The sequence below is a fragment of the Ascidiella aspersa genome, chromosome 1 (genome assembly GCF_963924565.1).
Source record: "Ascidiella aspersa chromosome 1, kaAscAspe10.2, whole genome shotgun sequence".
NCBI classification, from domain to species: Eukaryota; Metazoa; Chordata; class Ascidiacea; order Phlebobranchia; family Ascidiidae; genus Ascidiella; species Ascidiella aspersa.
The window spans coordinates 19709794-19731500 of record NC_139447.1 but is presented as its reverse complement, the minus strand read 5'-3'; the positions used below and the strand labels follow the sequence as shown (position 1 = coordinate 19731500).

General features: G+C 37.6%; 2 protein-coding genes and 1 pseudogene across 3 annotated transcripts in view; 1 reads left to right on the top strand and 2 right to left on the bottom strand.

Annotated features, from left to right (window-relative positions):
* Nucleotides 1-395: 395 nt before the first annotated feature.
* Nucleotides 396-4520, bottom strand: LOC146168190 (uncharacterized). Its single transcript, XM_083386232.1, has 2 exons — nt 3640-4520; nt 396-1114 (listed from the first exon to the last, which is right to left on the bottom strand). Exons 1-2 carry the CDS (start codon nt 4316-4318, stop codon nt 396-398), a joined length of 1398 nt encoding a protein of 465 aa, XP_083242358.1. The 5' UTR covers nt 4319-4520.
* Nucleotides 4521-11117: 6597 nt separating this feature from the next.
* On the bottom strand, nt 11118-13940 carry LOC146168189 (THAP domain-containing protein 5-like; annotated as a pseudogene).
* Nucleotides 13941-16603: 2663 nt separating this feature from the next.
* Nucleotides 16604-21707, top strand: part of LOC146168186 (hepatocyte growth factor-regulated tyrosine kinase substrate-like) — a 72887-nt gene continuing 67783 nt past the window's right edge. The window contains exon 1 of one of the 2 annotated variants that reach the window (XM_083390951.1): nt 16604-16784. In XM_083390951.1, the coding sequence (XP_083247077.1) occupies nt 16748-16784 (37 nt within the window). In that variant the 5' untranslated portion in view covers nt 16604-16747. The remainder of the gene's footprint in view (nt 16785-21707) is intronic. The other variant, XM_083390950.1, reaches the window with a different exon arrangement.

Below are 21707 nucleotides of genomic sequence, written 5' to 3'. Positions count from 1 at the left end.
TTTTACATGAGCCATACTAACGTTTCTATTATGTTAATATACTTCTCGTAAATGAATCAGACCGGCTATCGAAAGTAGAATGCATTGCTTAAAGGCAAAAGAAAAAAGGCAAAAGTGAGAGTTTGTCCGATTATCCACAGAGATTATAACCATGAGGACAAACTCTCACTTTTGCCTTTAAGCAGTGCATTCAACTTTCGACAGCCGTCACGGTCTGATTAATAAGAAAAACATCATCTTGTAGCGATGATTCTTGTATGAGGCGCTCAAAGAAGTGGTGGAACATGTACCGCGTAACCACGATGAAAACGTACGCAAGAAAAAGGCAATTGTACGCTTCGTCAACTACAGTGTGCTAACTCGAGTGTGACATTAATTAGGTCACCCACGGGCTGTTACACGCCAGCAACTATGCTGGAGGGAGACTGAGTGCATAGAGTCGCCACACAGCTCCCCCCCAGAAGCGAAAAATGACAACCATAACAGTATCGCGCCGGCGTCCGAACTTGTCGATGGGGCCTGTTGCGTGCGTAAGCCGATTGGGCTGAAGTTGCCGGTAGCTGGACCTGCAGTCCAGCCGGTGTTTGCGTAAACGCATGCTGTGTTTGCGTTGTTTGAGACCGGACTGTTGTTGCTTTGTTTGGAGGTCGTCCTCGTCGGGGCGGTTGCGCCACTTGAACCGGATGTGTCGTGTCCAAGTGCGCCGGTTTAAGGCGATCGACCGACACTAGCTGCTCCTTTCCGCCGATATCCAGCTTGTATGTCTTTGGGCCGTGTTCGATTACCCTGAATGGCCCATCGTAGGGAGGCGTTAGTGGAGGACGGTGCGAGCCTCTGCGTACAAAAACATAGAGCGAGTCCTCGAAACCGCGAGGTATTGATGGCCTGTGGGTGGAATGGCGTGACATTGGAACCAGGGTAAACGCTCGAATAGCCTCCTGAAGGTGTTTCAGGAAATCTAGAGGAGGGGGTGCAGCCTGCCGAACTGGAACATCTCCTGGGACTGTGATTTGCGAGCCATAAACCAACTCTGATGAAGATGTTTGCAAGTCTTCTTTTGGAGCTGTTCGAATTCCTAAAAGAACCCACGGTAGCTCGTCAACCCAGTTGGGACCTGTTAAACGCGACATTAAGGAGCTTTTTAAATGGCGATGAAACCTTTCTACGAGGCCGTTGGCTTGTGGGTGAAAAGCAGTGGTGCGGTGCAGGTTGATGCCGAGCAGTTTGTTTACCGATGACCATAGCTCCGATGTAAACTGCGGGCCGCGATCGGATGCAACATTTATCGGGATGCCAAATCGTGCCACCCAGTTGAAAACAAATGCCCTCGCGCAGGTGATGGTTGTTGCATCTTTCATCGGAATTGCTTCAGGCCACCTCGTGTATCTGTCAACCATAGTTAAAAGATAAACATTACCTTGAGAAGGTGGAAGCGGGCCGACTATGTCGATATTCACATCGGCAAACCGGACGTTCGACAATGGGTTATGCTGTAAGGGTGCGCGCACGTGTTGGTGGACCTTCGCTTTTTGACAAGATGTGCATTGTTTGGTCCACAAGCCAACATCTTTATTGAGACCGTGCCATACAAATTTGGAAGCCACGAGTCGTCGGGTTGTCCGGATTGAAGGGTGAGACAAACCGTGGATGGCGTCAAAAACCTTTCGGCGCCAAGATTGTGGTACTATTGGTCGTGGGTTGCCCATTGAGGTGTCGCAAAGAAGCGTAAGGCCATTTGGCCCGATGGCGACATCCTCTAGTTTTAGGTTAGAAACTGCGGTTCGATAAACCTGAACCTCTTGTACCTGTTGCGCCTTCGCAAGCTCGCTGTAGTCCAGGTCGACAGTGGCGCTGTGTACATTGCTGATTGTAGCGCGAGAAAGTGCATCTGCAACATGATTGAACTTTCCTTTGATGTGCTGCACGTCCGTCGTAAACTCTGATATAGCGGTAAGATGACGTTGTTGGCGACTGGACCATGGATCTGAAATCTTTGCAAATGCAAAAGTTAAAGGTTTGTGGTCCGTGAATGCGGTGAAGATACGGCCTTCAAGGAAGTAACGAAAGTGTCTGATAGCTAAGTGTAAAGCTAACAGTTCACGGTCGAAAGCGCTATATTTAATTTCGGGTGGTCTTAATTGTTTACTAAAAAATGCTAACGGTCGCCATATGCCCCCAATGAACTGCTCCAGCACCCCACCGATTGAAGTTTCCGAAGCGTCGACCGTTATAGCCGTTTTCGCATGCTGTTGAGGATGAGTAAGTAAGGTAGCATTAGCCAACGCTAATTTAGCTGCTTTAAAAGCCATATCCAAACTGTTTGTCCATACCAGCGTTTTTGGTTTGCCAGCAAGCGCTTGATAAATCGGCCTCATAATGCGGGCTGCAGCGGGAATAAAGCGGTTATAAAAATTAATCAAACCTGTAAATTCCTGTAGACCTTTTATTGTTATAGGTTGTGGAAACCGTGTAATTGCTGAAACCTTGTCGGGCAGAGGAATGGCACCGTTTTTATCCACGCGATGACCGAGAAAATCGATGCGCGATTTTCCGAATTGACATTTCGATTGATTGATGACAAGGCCGTGATTCGACAACCGTTGAAAAAGCTTGTTCAAATGATCGCGATGCTCTTCTACTGAGTGACTGGCAACCAGGATGTCGTCCAGATAAACAAACACAAAGTCAAGGGTTTGACAAACTGTGTCCATTAGCCTCTGAAATGCCTGAGCTGCATTTTTTAGGCCAAATGGCATGCGAAGAAACTCGTAAAGCCCAAAGGGAGTAATTACAGCTGTTTTGGGAACATCTTCTGGAGCCACAGGAACTTGATGGTAGCCACGAATCAAATCAATTTTAGAAAACAATTGAGCTCCTGCTAGGCGTGCCGTGAAATCTTGTAAGTGCGGAATGTTGTAACGGTCTGCGGTGGTGCAGGCGTTTAGGCGTCGGTAGTCTCCACATGGTCTCCATCCGCCTGACGATTTCGGTACCATGTGGAGTGGCGATGACCATGGACTGGACGACCGTTGAATGATCCCCATGTCAAGCATTTCACGAAATTCAGCTTTCGCTATTGCGAGCTTTTCCGGCGGAAGCCTACGTGCGCGCGAATGGACTGGAGGGCCGCTGGTAGAAATGTAGTGGTGCACACCGTGTTTTGGCATCGCGTGTGTAAACTGGGGAGTAGTGAGTTGCGGATATGCGGCTAATAACTTAGAGTACGGAGTTTCAACAGTCGAAGCAATGACATGGGATGCTTCCTGCGCTGTTTTGCTGCGTGGAGTGCCGTAGACTGACTTCGCATCTACCAGACGATAGTGTTTAAAGTCGACCATAAGCGAATGAGCCCGTAGAAAATCTGCGCCAAGTAGGGGACGGGAAACCTCAGCAATATAAAACTTCCATGTGAATTGGCCTGCGGACAAGTTGAGGCGAAGTACCTTAGTTCCGTAGGTGCGTATATTGCTTCCGTTGGCAGCCAAGAGTTTCTTGCCGGGGATGGGTATTGTGCGGTCACGTCCGGTTGGCGGAATAACGCTTACTTCGGCACCAGAGTCGACTAAATAATTGATACCGGATGTGCGGTCCCAAGTAAAGAAAAGACAGGTTTTAATGCCGGCCGTTGAAAGTATCAACGACCGGCTCGGTCGTTTCCCCGATAGTTGCATGGAGGAACACATTTGCGCGCCTTCTCTCGAAAACGGCGGTGGAAGAAACAAAGACCCTGGTCGTTGATATTAGCTGAATGGGTTTCGTGGTTGCGTGAAGGCGTTGACGAACTAACCTTTGAAACAGTCATTCTTGTCCGACTGCTGCTTGCTTGCCAAAGCGTGTCTGCCCGCTGGGCTAAATGGCGTGGATTGGTCATTTCCTCGCTTGCTAAAATAACGCGGACATCCTCGGGCAGGCGCTGTAGGAACAAATGTTGAAAAAGAAAACACGCCTCGTGTGAGCCCAGAAGCGCAAGCATGTCATCCATTAACTCAGAAGGCTTACGGTCTCCTAAATCGGGCATGTTAAGCAGCTGAGAAGCTCGTTCCTGGGTTGAAAGACCGAAAGTGCTCAAGAGCCTTTGCTTAATGGCGTTGTATTTTCCATCTTGCGGTGGATTCTCTAATAGATCGATAAGACGTTTTGCGGTGTCTTGATCTAGGGCTGCAACCACATGGTAATATTTCGTAGTGTCAATCGCTACATTGCGCAATGCGAATTGCGCTTCAGCTTGTTGGAACCAGACACGTGGCTGCGCAGACCAGAACGAAGGCAGTTTGAGGGCAACGGCGTGTTGCGTTATTGCTTGACTTTCCTCCGTCATATTCTTTTGTTGTCCAGAAATGTCGTTTCTGGACTTGCAGGGGTCACCAGATGTAGCGATGATTCTTGTATGAGGCGCTCAAAGAAGTGGTGGAACATGTACCGCGTAACCACGATGAAAACGTACGCAAGAAAAAGGCAATTGTACGCTTCGTCAACTACAGTGTGCTAACTCGAGTGTGACATTAATTAGGTCACCCACGGGCTGTTACACGCCAGCAACTATGCTGGAGGGAGACTGAGTGCATAGAGTCGCCACAATCTTTTCCATTTAAGCCTGTTATAAAAATGTACGCGTTTGGCGTAATTTGTTGTTTAATGACCCCTAGTCCTAATTCAAACCGTTTTCTGTTTACAAAATTGATTTGGTAGGACAGGCAAGGTTATCACAAGTTGCGTGATACTTTCTTAGGACCCTACTGTACATTTTTGAAAGGTGTATTACTGTTAAAATGTATGGGATTGAGCTATGTCGTTGATTTCGGGGCTCTTTCCATTTGGTACGTAGAAAGTAACGCAAAAAACGGTCTACAAATGCCGCATAACGCAACGCACATCTTTATTTTATTATTAATAATAATTCTTTACCAACCCAAACTCAAACCCGCACCGTAACCCAAATAATGTGCGTTGCGGTATGCGGTATTTGTTGACCGTTTTTTGCGTTACTTTCTACGTACCAAATCGATGGAGCGCCTTGGTTTCCACTTCTAGGCGTTAAGAGTTATGTGAGGAATTGCCTTATAAATTAAATTAATACCACTTAGTTTGTTGTAAATCTCAAGGTGCCGATCTCATTAAACTTAACTGTATGGCGGTGTTAATTGTTAGCTTCTTAATGTAAATGATATAGGTATTTTGCATTGCGTACACTGTACAGAGCCTATTACAAAAAAAGCAACTTTTGGTAAACCAAACCCTAAATGAATTGGCTTTAGTGTACAAATTTTAGTAAAAATTGTAGAATTCCAAATTTGATGAGTGTGCCGCAAATCAAAATTCTTTTTCGAGGGCGTCGCAAAAAAAGTTTTTCGAACCACTGCCTTACATTACTATTGAAATACAAATGTATCTATTTCTATACTACTGTTTAAGATCCCAAATTTAGCGGTGGGGCGCAGTGGTGCTATGCAGCTTGCGAACAATTTTTTGAAGTGCAAATTTTGTCTGCCCCTTGGTGGTAATTAAGCTTAAAAATTAGTAATTTGCCAGCTTTTCTTACATAAAGTAAGTTGGAATAATATTTGGTTGTATATCAATTTAATTAAATAAACAAATTTACTGTGCTTGGTAAATGGTAATAGCCATTGCTCAATAGGAAATGTTCTTTACGCAAATATATCCTTATCCTAAAGAATACTTTCCATACGGTAATTTTTCTTTAGTATGCCAGTGTTCAGTGCGCAAATTAAATTTATGCTGTACTGCTGCTCTAAATAGTCTTCTATATACTTGTTCCAGTGTTACAAATTAAGGCACATTGAAATTGATACCATAAACTGAAAGTTAATACCAAATTCTTTGAAAACATTGTTCAAACAAAAAGTTTTTGCACCTCAGTTTGCTGTGTGTAATATTTAACTAGCAAATATTATTGGTGGTGTGCTGTTTGTGCGAGTGAAGCAAGCAATTAGCATTTGTAGTTACATTTGAAATCAGTAGTTACCAGATGTCGCTGAATTCATTTAATAATTTTGCAAATTATATTATATATGATTGCTCAGTATTGGAGTATGTTATTATAATGTTAAACTTATCCACTTTGTTTATTTTTATAGAACTTGCTCATATTTACTAGTTAAACTATAATAACAACACATATTAGTCTATAACTGTGATTCAGCCATTCTGGGATTATGTTGGACATTGCTTAAAGACATATCAACAGTACACTGGGAAAATAAAACAAATAATCAGTCTATTCCTCAAAGATACAACAAACCTCAAAGATACAACAAACCTCTGGTAAGACTATTGTGACAATGAGATCATAGTGTAATGCAAACCATTTTAGAGTATTTATGCTAGCTACCCAAAGTTTTCAGGCTGTGACCGCTTTATTATATTAAACTTTTTTACCCACTAGGTTTAACAGTTTAAAGCATAACATTTCTCAATGTCTGTCTGCTTTGGCATGCATTTGTTGAAGTAATGTGCGTTACATATTTTCCCATTAATATACCAAACAGAAAAAATAACAATTTTATAAATGTATCACTTTGTAAAAAATTTAACTCCATGAGCAACCCCCAGTTTGGAAAGCCTTGGTCTAGTTATACAAAACTTCCTAGTAATTTTACCAATGTTTTGTTTGTGACTTGCTGGCATATTTTAAGTATTTATTTATTTAAAATCTTTTTTTTAATTTAGTATGTCACACTATTTTTTTATTATACAGGTTGGAAAACTGATTGGGAACCTCCACTTAAAAAGTTCTGGTCACAGAATGAGCTGATTATTAAGAGTAAAACACAATAAATTCCTTCAAATTTTCCACCCTTTTACCATTTGCTGTGCTGTAATAAGCCTATTTATTAATGTGAAACTCTATTCTCTTGTGGATAACATATGACACAACATATGACACTGCTTTACACAAATTCCTACTGGCAATTGTTTGGGCTTTTCAGTGATTTTGATTTCTTTAGTCAGGGTGGTCCAAGGTTGCACAATATTTCTTACATATTCTTTACGGGCCACAAAGCAGGCTACATGCGTACCAGGAGCGGATTAACGATTTTCGTTAGGTCGGAGCATGAAGTGTTTAAAGATGACGGCACAAAGCATTGTCAAAAAGTAACTGTTGAAAGATATATAAGCTGCTCAAACTTTCTGCTATCACCAAATTGTGCACAAATAAAATCGAGCGATAATAATCAGACTGGCAGATTGGTGCGCTCAAAACACGCAAAATTGCATAATTGACAACATTTAATTTTGAAAAAGACTGCATTTATAATATAACTTGCATTGCAAAAGAGCCATTTTAGAAAGTTCCATATAGGACGCACTGCGACTTTCAAACCTGTCTGACACCTACAAAAAATTAGGCTTTTTAGTCAGGTCATAGTAAACTAGTTTATTTAATGGTGTAATCGAAAAAATGTAACCCTAACCAAACCACTGCAGTATGCTCGCTGATTGTTGGTCACTTATATTTCTTTGAAATAAACCCTGTACGCATTACAATAATTCAACGGTGCTTCGCGGGCCACAAACAAAGATGTCGGGCCTGGGTTTTGGGCCACCCTGCCTTATCAATTTTGGTTAAAAGTGTCATTATTTTTTACTTCTTGGTACACCTTATATGCAAACTCAGGCAAGCAAAACAAACTAATGTTTATTTAAAATTTATTTAGTTAAACATGGTAAGAATCAATCAATTTAAAGAATAAATAAAGTTCTTTTTGACACCAGATCCCAGAGGCCACTTCAGTATTGTATTCTTTTGTGTAGTACCTTATCAACAGCGTCTGTAAGAACACAATTTATCAACCAATATATTACAAATGTTTTTTATAATTTTATTAAATTATCTCTTTGCACTGATTTATTATATTTATATTTCAAAGTGTGTATTACAAAGTAAACGTTTTGTTTTATATGAATAAAATGTTTATAAATTTTTACTTTGTCGACAAAAGAGTTGTTGAGTTATTACTTAATTGTGAATAAATTTCAGGAAATAAATTATAGACTCTAAAAGTTTAGTGGCTTAATTTAGAGTAAATAAAAAAATCCACACAAAACTAGGTAGCATAATGTACAGGTTTGAAATCAGGACTGCGGAGTCGGTTTGCTTTGCTGGAGTCGGACTCGGGACTCAAGTTATTCGAGTAAGACCATGTAAAACTACCCGAGTCCCGAGTCTGGCATGCACAGTAAACTGATATGACCGCCAACTGAAAATTGTAAAGGTGGAATAGCATGTGGTGGAATATTTTCCAACCATGTATGTGTTATGAGTGAATGAAGTATACGACACCCCTATAAATGGATAGCTGAATATCCATGTTATTTTGGTTACGTAAATTGGCAGAATACAGGCTGTTTAGTCAGGGGCGGACTCAGGACTCGACAAAATGCCACATTTAACCGGAATCGGACTCGGGTTATTTTTAACCGATTCCGCAGCCCTCTTTGAAATAAATATTTTATGTCATTTTCAATGTAAGTTTGCGAGAAGTATTTTTTACCTCGTGTGCTTCTCATCTTTTCTGCCTAATAGCTGATAGCAAAAGTTTGGAGCTAACTGCTGGAGGTTGTAGTTGAATGAATATCAAAGCCCATGTATGGAAGTAGGTGACATCTTGTAAACAGCTTAAATATATATATCTTTATTCAGTTTAAATTTGATTGGATAACTGGTTGTAAAAGAATAAATGTTATTGTTACATTTAATTTCAACAGATTACAAAGCTGCATAATCTGGTGCTTTCCTTTTTTAAATGAACAATAATATTACACACTAATGTGTTTACCGAACCCTATCCACTAAACTGGTACCAAAATGTGTAATGTTAATATTCCACCAAAACTAAAGAATAATAAAGTATATTACAAGATCCCTACAAGTGTTTTACTGTAATGCTAAATTAAACGAAACTGGGGCAATAAAAATAACTTTAAACAATATTGTAACATTTTGTTTATTGTACTATATAAGCGAACACAAAAAGTTGTACCAAAAGGCTTACTAGTAATAATAAAAAAATGTAAATTCCTCTCCGGCACCACGGTTTGGAACCACTGGTCTACTCTACAGCAACGCGTTGTATGCTTCCGCAGTCATTAACTGGACGACGTTGGCGCGCCAATGAGTGTGTTACCATATTATATAGTACTTATGGTCAGCTGATATTGTATGCCCTACAGGCTTTTTTAAGTGTGTTTACATGAAACTCGGCAATGAAAGTTTGACACCTAATTCAAACATAACTTTTAACCTGTCAGAAATGTCGTACCTTAATACATACAAGCCGGTTGTTCCAAAATTCTAGCTCACCAACATGCAAGTCAAGTCCAGTTGTTTACGTTTTACTATTATGCATTAGAGCGGAACGCTGTCGAAAGTAGAACAATGGGCTACGTCACAGTTTGTCCTCATGGTTGTAATCACTGATCTCTATAAAACCTGGATAGCGCAACTAGCGGCACGCGTGAGCGGTTTTTGAAGCCAATTAGAAGGCTGAAACGCCATCTTGTAAAGGTCCTAAAATGCGCAAAATTTGCATTACGCCTTATGGAGAAGGGTGTTAGTGACAGCGTTTTCTGACTATTTAGGAATGCTTGTGACTTAAAATTAGTGGTTTCTAAGGCCGCAAGCCATACTTCAATTATTTAAAGGTGAAAAAATAAATAAAACTGTATAATTAACGCAAAAATCTGCTTTTTAAAGACGACTAAACTAGTGTATTTTTCCCATTTTTTTTTAGACTACTTATAACTTAAAGTTGGTGGTTTCTAAAGCAACAAGCCAATATCTGACTATTTAGAAATAAAAAAACGTTAAAAGCACCTATTTTTTGTGTTTTTTTACGAGACTAAACCAGTATGACAGTTTTACACTCAACTATACTTATCTTTTATTAAATCTTTTGTTCAATTCTTCAATCTTTTGTTCAATTCTTTCTGCTTGTTGGTTACTTTTGAGTTAAAACTATAATAGTACTAAAATAATGCTCTGCATTTTTGTTATGTAAAGGCTTCTATTAAAGTTTTATTTTATTTTGTAGACAGACATGGAACAAAACTCGTGTTCGGCTAGGATATCCTTAACCAGGTTATAATTTAAAAAACCCAAGGATGCATTTTATTGGATGTCCTGAAGGTTAGCCATATTTTTGCATATACTTCTATAGACTGACACAGTCGGTTTTAAAAGTAACTTGGTTGCTTGCAGCAAAGGAAAAAACGCAATAATTGAAAAATATTTAACAACAGTAGCAATAAACAAATAGTACAAATTTAAAACAACAAGTGAACATGTGATTAATAAAACTTATTGATTGTTAAATAAAACTAGCTTGCTAAGCTTTTTTCTTATTTTTTCTCCCACTATTTTTTCAGAGGTTTCCTTTCCAAGATGGTACAGCCTTATCTTACTGTAGCACTTCGATAGAACTTTGATCAGTTGAAAGACATGATTATCCATCACTGTACTGTTAAACATGTGACTATCTAAATCAGGAAATAATTGGGATGCATTAATACTGTGTAATACTGATGTTGCAATGGCATCTGGAATTCCTGAATTAATCGGTAATTTTCCACCAGAACATGCCAACAATCTTAAGAAGCATTTTCGGTGTCAGAGCACACCCTAATTACACTTTCTGATGGTTTCATAAGACCTCCTCTGTCTTTGAATGTCAAAAAACTGGGTTGTGCTATCATTTTCTGGGAACCAAGTGCCAAGGAGCAGGTAAAACATGTTGTTTGTTTTTTTGCCATCTTTGCAACATACCCAGCTATGTATGTAATAGCTGCTTTTTTATATTCTGATAAAATTTTTATGTTTAGACTGTCACAGTAATCATGGTCTGTTGAAATGGGCAGACGTTCAATGAGGTCATATTTTTTAATTAATGCCACATCAGTTAACTTTACCTCCGTATAATTTGTTTTACAGGTGTCACTTATTGCATCCAGAATTGTTGTTGAATCCTGGTTGGAGCAATTACCATGTGTACCTTTAATACAGCTTCTCATCAAAAGACGCTTGAAGGCTGCTGTAAACTGTTGTGCTGTTGGGTTATTATTGCAGCCACCAGCAGTTCGGACAGCACTGAAAAACAATTCTAGGTGATCTTGGCTAAACTTGTACATCCAGTTTTTCTTCTGGAAATGTGCATTGGAGTGCTGTCAGTTGTTTTTAACTGCATTATGTAAGTAAAACATTCTGAAAGAAAGGGATCCCATACAAACTTATTCGCAATCCGAAGGGCAGACTTAAAACCTTTGGCGAGGGGATTTCTTGAATTTAAAATGTCAAATAAACGATCAAACATTCGTAAGAACCTGACAGTTGGTGCACATCCCTTAAATTCCTTTAGTTTTAAATTCTCTGCACAATATTGGATGGCATCAGCCACACTAGAACTCAATGCCTGTGCTGCAAGGTTTACCTTCATTTTTTGCTGCTGCCATTTGATGTGTGCCAGCATAAGCTTGTTGCCCAAACGCAAACCTTCATTTTGTTGGAGTTTTTGCAATGCAATAATGTATTGCCATTTGATTTTTCCTCCATCTCCATCTACCAAAATTCCCCAATCAGCAAAAGTATGGCAAACATCAAGAAGAACATAAATCCGCTCGGTTTTGTTCGAGGGATGTTCAAAGTTTGCTGTTAAGCAACCTGGTATCATAGATGCACCGAATTCTCGTAACATAGTGAAATGACAAGAAGGACCGTCGCATGTCAGAGATACTACCTTTGCACCAGTGTATGAAACACGCTGAATACATATTTTGACGATGTTTGCACGCTCTGCACCACTTAAGCCATCTACAAAAAAATATGCACATGGCACCTTCCAACCACTATTAATACATACAATAATCCCCTTTAAAGAATTGACCTTCAATTTTAATCTTCTCGCTTTTTGTCTTGCAACTTTTATTTTCTTTTTTAATCGTATAATTTTTTCATTGCTTTCTTTCAATTTGTTCTCTTCGTTTTTTGAATAAATGTTCAAGCAGTAATTATGGTCATGTGTTATGTAGTTCTTGGGAATCTTAAGTTGGTTGGTTGATCCTAGCACTTGTAGTCTTGCATTTGGTAGTTTTCTTTCTTTTGTTTGCTAAAAAAAGTTTTACACTTTATTTAAACTTCAAGTGTGTTTTAGTTTACAATGTAGTTAATGTTCAATCTTAGGGTGCTTTAGTTTTTTTTAAATAATATTTAATACATTTTGCTTAGGATACACAGTGGTGTGTCACAAATGTTTACTTTTTACATAGTATTTTTTAATGTTTAACTATAAATGTCGTTCATTGTAATACCCTAATTTGTTATATGGGTCATTCCACATTTAATTTAAAGTTTTTCAAAATTTTTGCACCCATCTATCAAAGACCTCAAAGGGAAAATAATTTTGCAACAGACTCCAGCTATAGTGGCACTTTTAATTTTTATGGCTTGTCTAACTTTGACAAACTAAATCAATGGGTTCGAAAAAATTATGTTTAGAAATAGCTAGATATTTTACAGGACAATCTAGAAAGTAATTAAATTAATCAATACATTTGTACAATGTATATTTGTACTAAATATAAATATTATTAGGCATATTGCCACATAAAGACCAGTGGTTCTCAGCCTTTTATAAGTCATGCCCCCTTTTATAAGTCAGGTCTCTGGACATACCGCAAAACAAAATGGTTTAACTAACTAAAAATTAAAATATGACATGTCTGTTGCCCCCTGAAGACTTCTTTGTGGCCCCCTGGGGCCTGAGGGACACATTTGAAAAATGCTCCTTCATTATTCTGTGTATTTCATGAAACAAAACCATTTAATTGAAATTTTTTTATACCTAGTTAATAAATATTCAATATTAGTGAATATTTGAAATTTATAAATTAATAATCTGTGTTGGGTTTCCGGCTCTTTAAATTAAGCATGGAATGACTATCCAGGTAATTTTGGAGCTGATGCGAGGTTTCTAATAACTAAACTACTATAGTATAGTATAGTAATTTAGTTATTAGACATGTCTATCAGCTCTGATATTATGAGTATGGTATGTTTATATACATATATATATATATATAGAATGTATATATCTACCTTTTTTAAGTATTTTGGAAATTTTTTATGTCAGGTCGGAACCGCATCGCTGGCAAGTCGCACTTTATATCCAGTCCGAATTATTTTTTCTCAGCAAAATGGTCGGAACACACCATCGAATGTTTCGTCGGCGCCCAATTGCTACGGTGAATGTTTGCCACCCAAAGATTTTTTCTTTCCTGATCTGCTGGAAATCTGTCAAGAGTACTATTACATAACTCATCTATAATAGAGAAATACTTCTATAATTCTACGGAAGTGATTTGTAATAATTATATAGAAATTGATGTGACTTCTTAATGCTAATTACTAGTATTAAAACCTGTCTAATACTAACGACTTTAATCTGTCCTCATAGCTTATAGGTAACTAGTAACTGAAAGTTAAGCTAAATTAAGAACTAATATTTTCAATTAGCTAAGTGAGTAGGTAAACTAATATTCAATCTGCAACTATCTAAGCTAACTGCATTTATTAAAAGTATGTATATTTACAGGGCCAACTGATTTTAAGCGTTGTTGGTCAAAAACAGTATTATCAACCAGCATAGTAAAGATGTACCAAATTGAAATACATCTACAACACTGACCAAGAAAACCATTTTCAAAGATTGGCTATACTACTACAGTTATTATGAGTTTTATAAGCAGTAAGACAACACTCAAACTGGATATTTCTGACATCTATTATAATTATCATACTTATGAAAAGTTCTCGGAAATTTTCTCTTTAGGACTGTTTCTTCATCCGAGCTACCATCACTGGCACTTCTACTAGCTTTTTTGCGTTTGCGCTTTAGACAACCAAACGCACAGCATTGCATGCCTGGCATTTTTATACTTATTTGGATAGTTAAAGCAAAACTGGTCAACTGCAATACATATTCAACTATTATCATCAGCAGTCGATTCTCATTACCCATCTATAGTTGGGTAATACTAATTTATGGAATGATGAATGGTCGGAAATGTCGGAACGCTCAATAATTTAAGTGTTACCCCATTAAAACAATTATTAAACCAACGCACAATATTTGGGTTACAGTGGGGGTTAGCGTTTGGGTGAAGGTGGGTCAAGTGTTATTATATTTAATAATAATACTGTGAGCGTTCCGACCATTTATCTTTCCATAAATTAGTGTTACCCATCTAGTTTGAATTTGTGAAAAATAGCTACTTCAAAAGTATTTATATACATGCCACTGTCAGTGCCTCCTAAGAAAAAAATAGACAGAAAATGGCCAATCTGTTCACGTTGTGCTCAAAATTACTATTAATAAATTTCTGGCCGGTAACTGTCGATACTCCAGAGTTTTACCAGCAGCTTCTCAATCAAAAACTAAGCTGAAAGGTTGGGTGGCATTGAAGTGGGAAAAAACTCATACTGACCTAGAATTATACCACAACGATGACCCGACAAAACTTTTTAAGGAATTGCAATTACTTAAAATTTCAGAAATATATAAATTGGAGTTTGGGAAATTTATGCACAAATTCCACAGCAATGCTCTACCTCCCACATTTAGCTCTTACTTTACTAAAATTTCTGATATACACGATCATGTTACTAGGTTAAAGGATACTAGGCAATTATTTTTACCTCGCACAAACACATCACTAGAGCAGAGATCACTTGGCTATCAAGGACCAGTGGTATGGGGAAATATTGATATCAATTTAAAATCATTATATATAGTGAAATGGGGCACCTTGACTGGTAAACCTGTTGGTTGTATCGGTGCCTCCTGGCATAATATTCTTATTGCATTTGTTGATGTATTAACGTTATGTGCCAAAATAATAAAATTGAATTGAACGCACATAATTTGTGTTAGGGTGTGCGTTAGCGTTTTGGGTTAGGGTGGGTCAATAATGAATATAATAATACCTGACCCACCCAAATCCAAAGGCCAACTCGCACCCTAACCCAAATATTGTGCGTTGATTTAATAATTGTGGTAGGATTCTACACCAGCGCCGTGCCTATATATTGAATATATATAGGCACGGGTTTCGTCGTTCTAAAAATGCCGATTTTTGCGTTAATTATACAGTATTAGGTTTTTTTCTCTTCCAAATGATTAGAGTATGGCTTGCAGCCTTAGAAACCATTAATTTTAAGTAATAAATGTTAATAAATAGTCGGAAAACGCTGTTACTAGCAACTTCCTCCATAAGCCGTAATGCAAAATTTACGCACTTTAGGACCTTTTCAAGATGGAGTTTCAGCGTTCTAATTGGCTTCAATTTTCAACCACTAGTTGCGCTATCCAGGTTTTATAGAGATCAGTGGTTGTAATCTCTTTGGATCATCCAACCTTATTACATTACGCGCGCAAAAAATCAGCTGGTTTTAGGTAATGCAACCATGCATGACCTCGCAAGGACTGCTGATTGTTTAAGAAGCTTTGTGTCCAAGCGTGTTATATATAGGCGTTGATTTGATCACATGATGGGAGTTTACATTCAGTTTCTATGTATTTGGTCATACACACTGATGCTATACTTCTGGTAAACATATAGATTGTTAAATTCCACATTTATATATTTTTGCAGTTGTGCTCAGTTTTGGGTAATTTAGTTTCATACAGGAGTTCGCACGGCTAAAGTTTTGCGCGTTTGCTCAGGTCAAGTTTGCTCGGATGAAAAGTGAACACACTGCGCGGTTCCCAAGCAGGCAAAAATTTCCAATCTGGCTGCCGCATAAGTAGGTTAAAGACCGCAGGTTGTGCAAACCCCTGCCATTTTCATTTCAGGGAAATGCCTGACCTTACGAAAAATAAAAAAATAAAATATTTATATTTAAATACATTTTTGCGCAGAATATGTAATAGTTAAAATCATTTTGATTCTTGCAAGATAAATGTTGGCGTCAATTCCTGATCAATAACAACATAACAGTCCAGCAAAGCTAGCAATTCAGGACCAAAGGGAAGCATACAGCTCGAAATTTTATCGTGTAATATCTGATCCCAATCAGCAATCAGACTTTGGTCGAAAAAATAATAATATTCAGTCATATTCGGCCCTAAATTTAAACTTGCCCAAAGTAACTCACGCTGTGAGTCGTAAATTTTGGTCCCATCTCAAGAAATAACCCAAGATTTTCAGTCAAATTTTTACACATTACTAAATGCAACACACTTTCAACAGTCAAATAATAACATTATAGTGATTCCGATTCCCAAATATATTCTTCTTTAAACATCCCGACTCCGGAGTCTGCCTTCAGTCAAATTTGCCGATTGCATTAAGCCTGTGTTTCATCTCTGACTCTGCAGCCTGTCTTCCCTCTTCTCAGATCTGCTTACAAAACATGTTAGGCTGCACTGTAAGATCAATTATTTGAATGCGCAGTTACGCTGTTTTTTTCAATATGAAATAAACTTTGCAATCTGATAATATGCATGTTGAATTGTCAAGGTAGTTGCAATTTTGATTTAATGGAGTTGGACAGTATGGTGTTCAGTGTCACCTCTGTTGAAAGATTCATCTGCTATCAGTTGTCAATTATATATTGCTCATACTATGTTGTGCTAATTATGTGCATTTTTTTCTAAATTTACAATAAAATATATACTTGCAGAATACGACAAAAACAATTACATAGTATCTTTTCTTGTATTTCTGTTTTATCAACATGTTTCGAACCAAGACACCCTTTGAAAGAGTTTTTGGTAAGTTTTGTACTAAATGTTAAATTATTTGTAACATAAGATTTAACTAATGTTACAAATATTCCGTTTGTTACATTTGATAAACATATTTAATAAGAATATCAAAGCCCATACAGCAGTAGGTATCATTTTGAATGTTTCGAATAACTCTTTATTCATTTTCAACATAGACAGAAGGCACTAATAGTAAGTGTATATATACAGTGGAGGCAGACATCAGAAAGCAGGAAACAAAGGGAGATACACTATCTAAACAGGGTAGTGCGGCGATTAGAAGGTAGATCGCCGATAGCAGATCCATCCACGTGATTCAGATATTGAAAAGAAAGAGTGGTATAGAAGCTTGGTCTGCATAAATTTCTGGGTTGTGCTGTGTTATTTCTACGATTTCCTTAATCAACACCGACTTGTCGCAAGAATCTTGTTTTTTTTTAAATCCATTTTGTGACCAGGATTTTGATGCAAATGCCTGGCCACGTCTGTGTCCTGCGTGGACCATGATGAAGGGTCGTGGTTGTCCATACGCATGTGGTTCTCAACCGCTGTCCATGGACCGGTGCCAGTCCACGTCAACTTTCCTGCCGGTCCGCCAAATATTTTACAATTTTATATCTCAATTGCAAAATGCAAGATGTTGAAGCTTATCCATCAAATTTAGAACTTCGCCAGTTCCGTAATTTGAAGCATTGTGGCGTAACATAGAGTGAGTGATCTACTTTGGACTTTATCAGACGCCACAATGCTGCAAGTGTTGTGCCCACCTGTTGTAGGCTTCATCTTGTTTAGTTCTTAAACTTTAGGACCAGTTGTACATCAAAAGCTTCACTAGAACCACGTAAAACAAGTATGATATCAAAAAGACAGCAGCAAATTGCTCATTAAATTGAAGTTTACATTCTTTGCTTTTAAGTTGCATACCTACTTGTGTCGTAAATAAATTTTGGGTCAATTTGATTTTTGAAGGTCCGCCTGTCCGCAAAATTTGTTTTTAAATTTTACCGGTCCGCAAGCTAAAAAGGTTGAGAACCACTAAACTAGATCTTCGCTTTGAAATGCTTGTTCAGCTCAATATTGGACTGTACGTCTAGTAACTTTAACTAAAACTTATCAGGAGGGGTGGCTGCCTCTATTGGTATAGCAAATGTTTTCATCAGAGGCAGAAAAGAATGCATTCCTTAAACGTGACGTTCAAATTCATCAATCAAGTCGGTAATGAGTCTGTTATACGTATCAAATGATCCACCGTCTCTAAAATTAAAAAAAGTGTGAAAATGTGTTGTAACACCACTTGAAAGTTGCAGGTTCCAAAGGCAAAGATTTTTAATAAACGCAGATGCTGTACTTCACAAATCATGACAATAACATCTTATTTTCTTGCAAGGTGCGATTTAGTGAATAAAGGTGGGTAGTGATATCAACTTTAAGGCCAAATCAACTATTCATTCATCATTGCCGAGTTATGAGATGTCTTTTTTTCCCTTCGCCAAACATTTTAAACTCCGGAAAGAGGTCATAGTATCTTTTGAGGCATTAAGCTCGGCCTAACCTCCTGACACCAGTGAACATGACAACGTCACCATATTCAGCAGCAATATCCTCGTAGAAACTTTTTAAACTTACAATGGTTAGGTGCATTTGTTAGAATCCAATTTACTGTTGTTGTTATTACGTTTGTCACATCAGGCATGTTCAAAGACTAACTTTTTTGGCTTAAAAGAAAGGCAAAAATAATTTTGTTTGAGAATGTTTAAACCTATTGCGCCATGAGGTTTTTCATATAGTAAAGTTTTATGAAAATTATGGTTTGTAAAAAAGAAGAATTTAATGATTTTTCTATTGTCACCCTCACGTCGATAACTGCAATGATAATTTATACCCTGTCAGTGGATAAAATGCAGCTTCCACACGGGCTTATTCTTAGGCAGTAGAACTTTTTTAGCGAGCCCCGTTTTGTAAGTGTTCTGTTCCTTGCGTCCCATCAGATATTAACAAGGTATCATTACATAAGCAATTTGGTATTTGTCGATATTTTCAGTTTCACCATAAAAATACCAAATGAATCCTTAATAAAAATCTGACGGACACATGACCAGTGTCCTTGGCAAACAAATAATAATTAGTTTGAACCTCTGTTTTCATTACCTCTTAAATATAATCTGTAATTATGTCTGGCTTGCTTTGTTCATCTGACGGATGTTTTCGTTGCAAGGGAGAGCACAAGAGGCGATGCAATATTCTTAATTAATTTCTCCCAGAAATAAAAAAGGGGTCTCTTTATTTTTAGTATTGCGCTAGCATGAAACGCGTTACGATTTGTAGTTAGTGTTGCGAACTTCACTTAAGGGTTACGCAGTGTTACGGCCCAATGGTCGAGCAATTATCGCTGGTATTGCAGCGCTTTTAGCATGTATGCATTTTTAACTTTATGCATTAAAGGGTTATGCATTTTTCTTACGTTGATAACTTTGATTAAAATAAGATTTCGCTCTTGCATATTTTAGTCGACACAACACTCACATTGGTTTTTGGGGGGTATATTATAATTTTGCATTGTACATTGTTTTAACAAAACAATTAGCCTAAATGTTTTATCTTTGGAAAGTCCTAACTTGTTAAACTTTAATAAACAGTGTAAAAGTTTTTTTGCATATAAAAGCATGTCGCAGATAATTGCAATAATTTTTTTTGCAAAAGTTCAAAGCTTTTGCGACAGTTTTTTTTATATAAAGCAAGTACTTTTTGGGTGGGGGGCACCTCCCCGGTTTAAGAACTACTGTATAAGGTGTTACTTACTGTATATTGTCGGCGGCAAACAACATAAGGACAACCAGAAACAAACATATACGTTTATAAAAAATAAAGACACCAAAAGAACCATGCTCGTACTTTAATTTGAGCACTTTTTTGATTGTACGTAGCTTGAATAAAACTAATTCAGGTACTTTATTGCCGGATGTAGTTCTAATAAAACTAATTTGGGCACCTTTTTGGTCTTATGTATGACTCAAATAAAACTAATTTGGGCAGTTTTTGTCCGTACGTAGTTCTAATAAAGCAATTTGGGCAGTTTTTTGGCGTACATAGCTTAAATAACACTAATTTAGGCACCTTTTTGTTTGTAAGAAGCTCAAATAAAACAAATTTGTTCATGTTTTGTACGTAGCTGGGATAAAACTAATTTGGGATAAAAATACCTTTAATTATTGTTTTTGCTTGCGCACTTTCGTGAAGAAAAGTGTGCAAGTGCCCAATATTTTGCGCAACTTTGCAAAAAAAATGCAATTAACGGAAACACTGCACATGACGCATTAAGCACCCAAACAATAAACCTTGGTTGTGTCCGATATGTTGCCTTTTATCAGAATGTGTTGTGTGTTTGACTACATAGGTTTATGGCTGCATGAAGCAACACATAAAAGTTTCAAGGGAAAAAGAAAAAACATTTTATGTTGCGTTTATCAAATTTCAACTGGCGTTACTCACTATGGCAATATTGTAAGTATTATAGATATGTGCTTATGGAAAAACAGACACCCATGGCTAGCTTGTTATCAAAGAAAAAAGGTGTAAGATAAATATTATAGGTGGAGCAGGGTTGTTCCTAAGCAAAAATTTACACTCGCCAGCTGGGCGAGCGGCTATCAATCAGCACTCGCCCGGTCGAAATAACACTCGCCAAAAATGTGGGCACGCTGTCTGCAAATTTACGTCCTAGCGCGGTCATTTTGTGGGTTATCGTTTACCTGTCTTGTAGTTTCGATACGTAAACGTTAGTATATCTTTACATGATATGTCAGTATCCTGATGAAGACGTTGTGTATAGCACGTCCAAACGTCGATCAATTTTATTATACTGCTAGATGAACAACACTTTGTTATATATTTGCATTTAAACTTATTGTTACCCAAAACTGCAGCAATTGCTCTTAATTTTGTAATACATACAATTAAATAAATACAAAAAAGTAGAATTATTATCCTGGGTACATCGCAAGTCCAATAAACTTTTCCAAACTTTTTCCAAACGACTGGGTTAAACATTTTAAAATTAACAAGGTTTAAGTTAAACAATAAACCTTATAATTATTTGCCACTGCAGCAATGACGTCTTTGATTGTTTGCAGTTAAACATTTTTTTTTAAACGGGACAAAGAGTCTTTATTACGAGCTTCGAACGTGACTTCGATTAACCTTATTATTTGTGTAGTGTTGAATGTATTTGCGTCTTAGTGTTTAGGGAAATAACTGGCGCTAAGTTATATTTCGCTTAGTAGTGGTGCTTAACACAAGTTGTCCTACACTAATTAAATTTCTCGCCGAAGCCACTCGCCAGTCGGTCAGCACTCGCCCGGAGCGATTTACACTCGCATTGGCGAGCGGGCGAGTGCTTAAGCCCATCCCTGTGGAGTAACTTTTATCTAATTCAGAAAAAATTGTAATTTGAATATGGCTTTTCTATTTTTGATAGAGTATCTTCCTATAAAACAAAACATACTAGCTAAACACGAGACTTTGAGCTAAAATTGATTTATAAATTAGTACAAAAGTAGCTTGATAATAAATTGCAAAGCCAAAACGGTAGAGTAGATTGACATCATCTTGATTATTATTAAGACGTTTCGATTCTTCAGTTAATGTCATTTTAACATCGACCGGTTTGGCCTTGCAATTTATTATCAACCTACATTACGAACCCGTGCATAGTAAACCCAAGTACAAAAGTAAGTCACAAAACGCAAGATTCGTGCGATGCGAAAAAAATTGTACGTAGCCCCAAAAAACTATAGGCGCTTTTTTATCCATACATTGCGTCAGTTCATAGGCCAGACAAAACTTATTTGGGGCACTTTTTTGTTCGTACGTAGCTTGAATAAAACTAATTTTGAGACTTTTTTGAAACTTTATTGAAGTAAATTTGGGTAC

What these genes read in the sequence shown, in the direction of transcription:
- LOC146168190 (XM_083386232.1), bottom strand. Translation starts at nt 4,318, where the DNA reads ATGACGGAGGAAAGTCAAGCAATAACGCAACACGCCGTTGCCCTCAAA. An exon ending in GGGAAACGACCGAGCCGGTC is followed by an intron (nt 1,115 to 3,639) that starts GTTGATACTTTC and finishes CGCGTTTAACAG; the next exon opens with GTCCCAACTGGGTTGACGAG.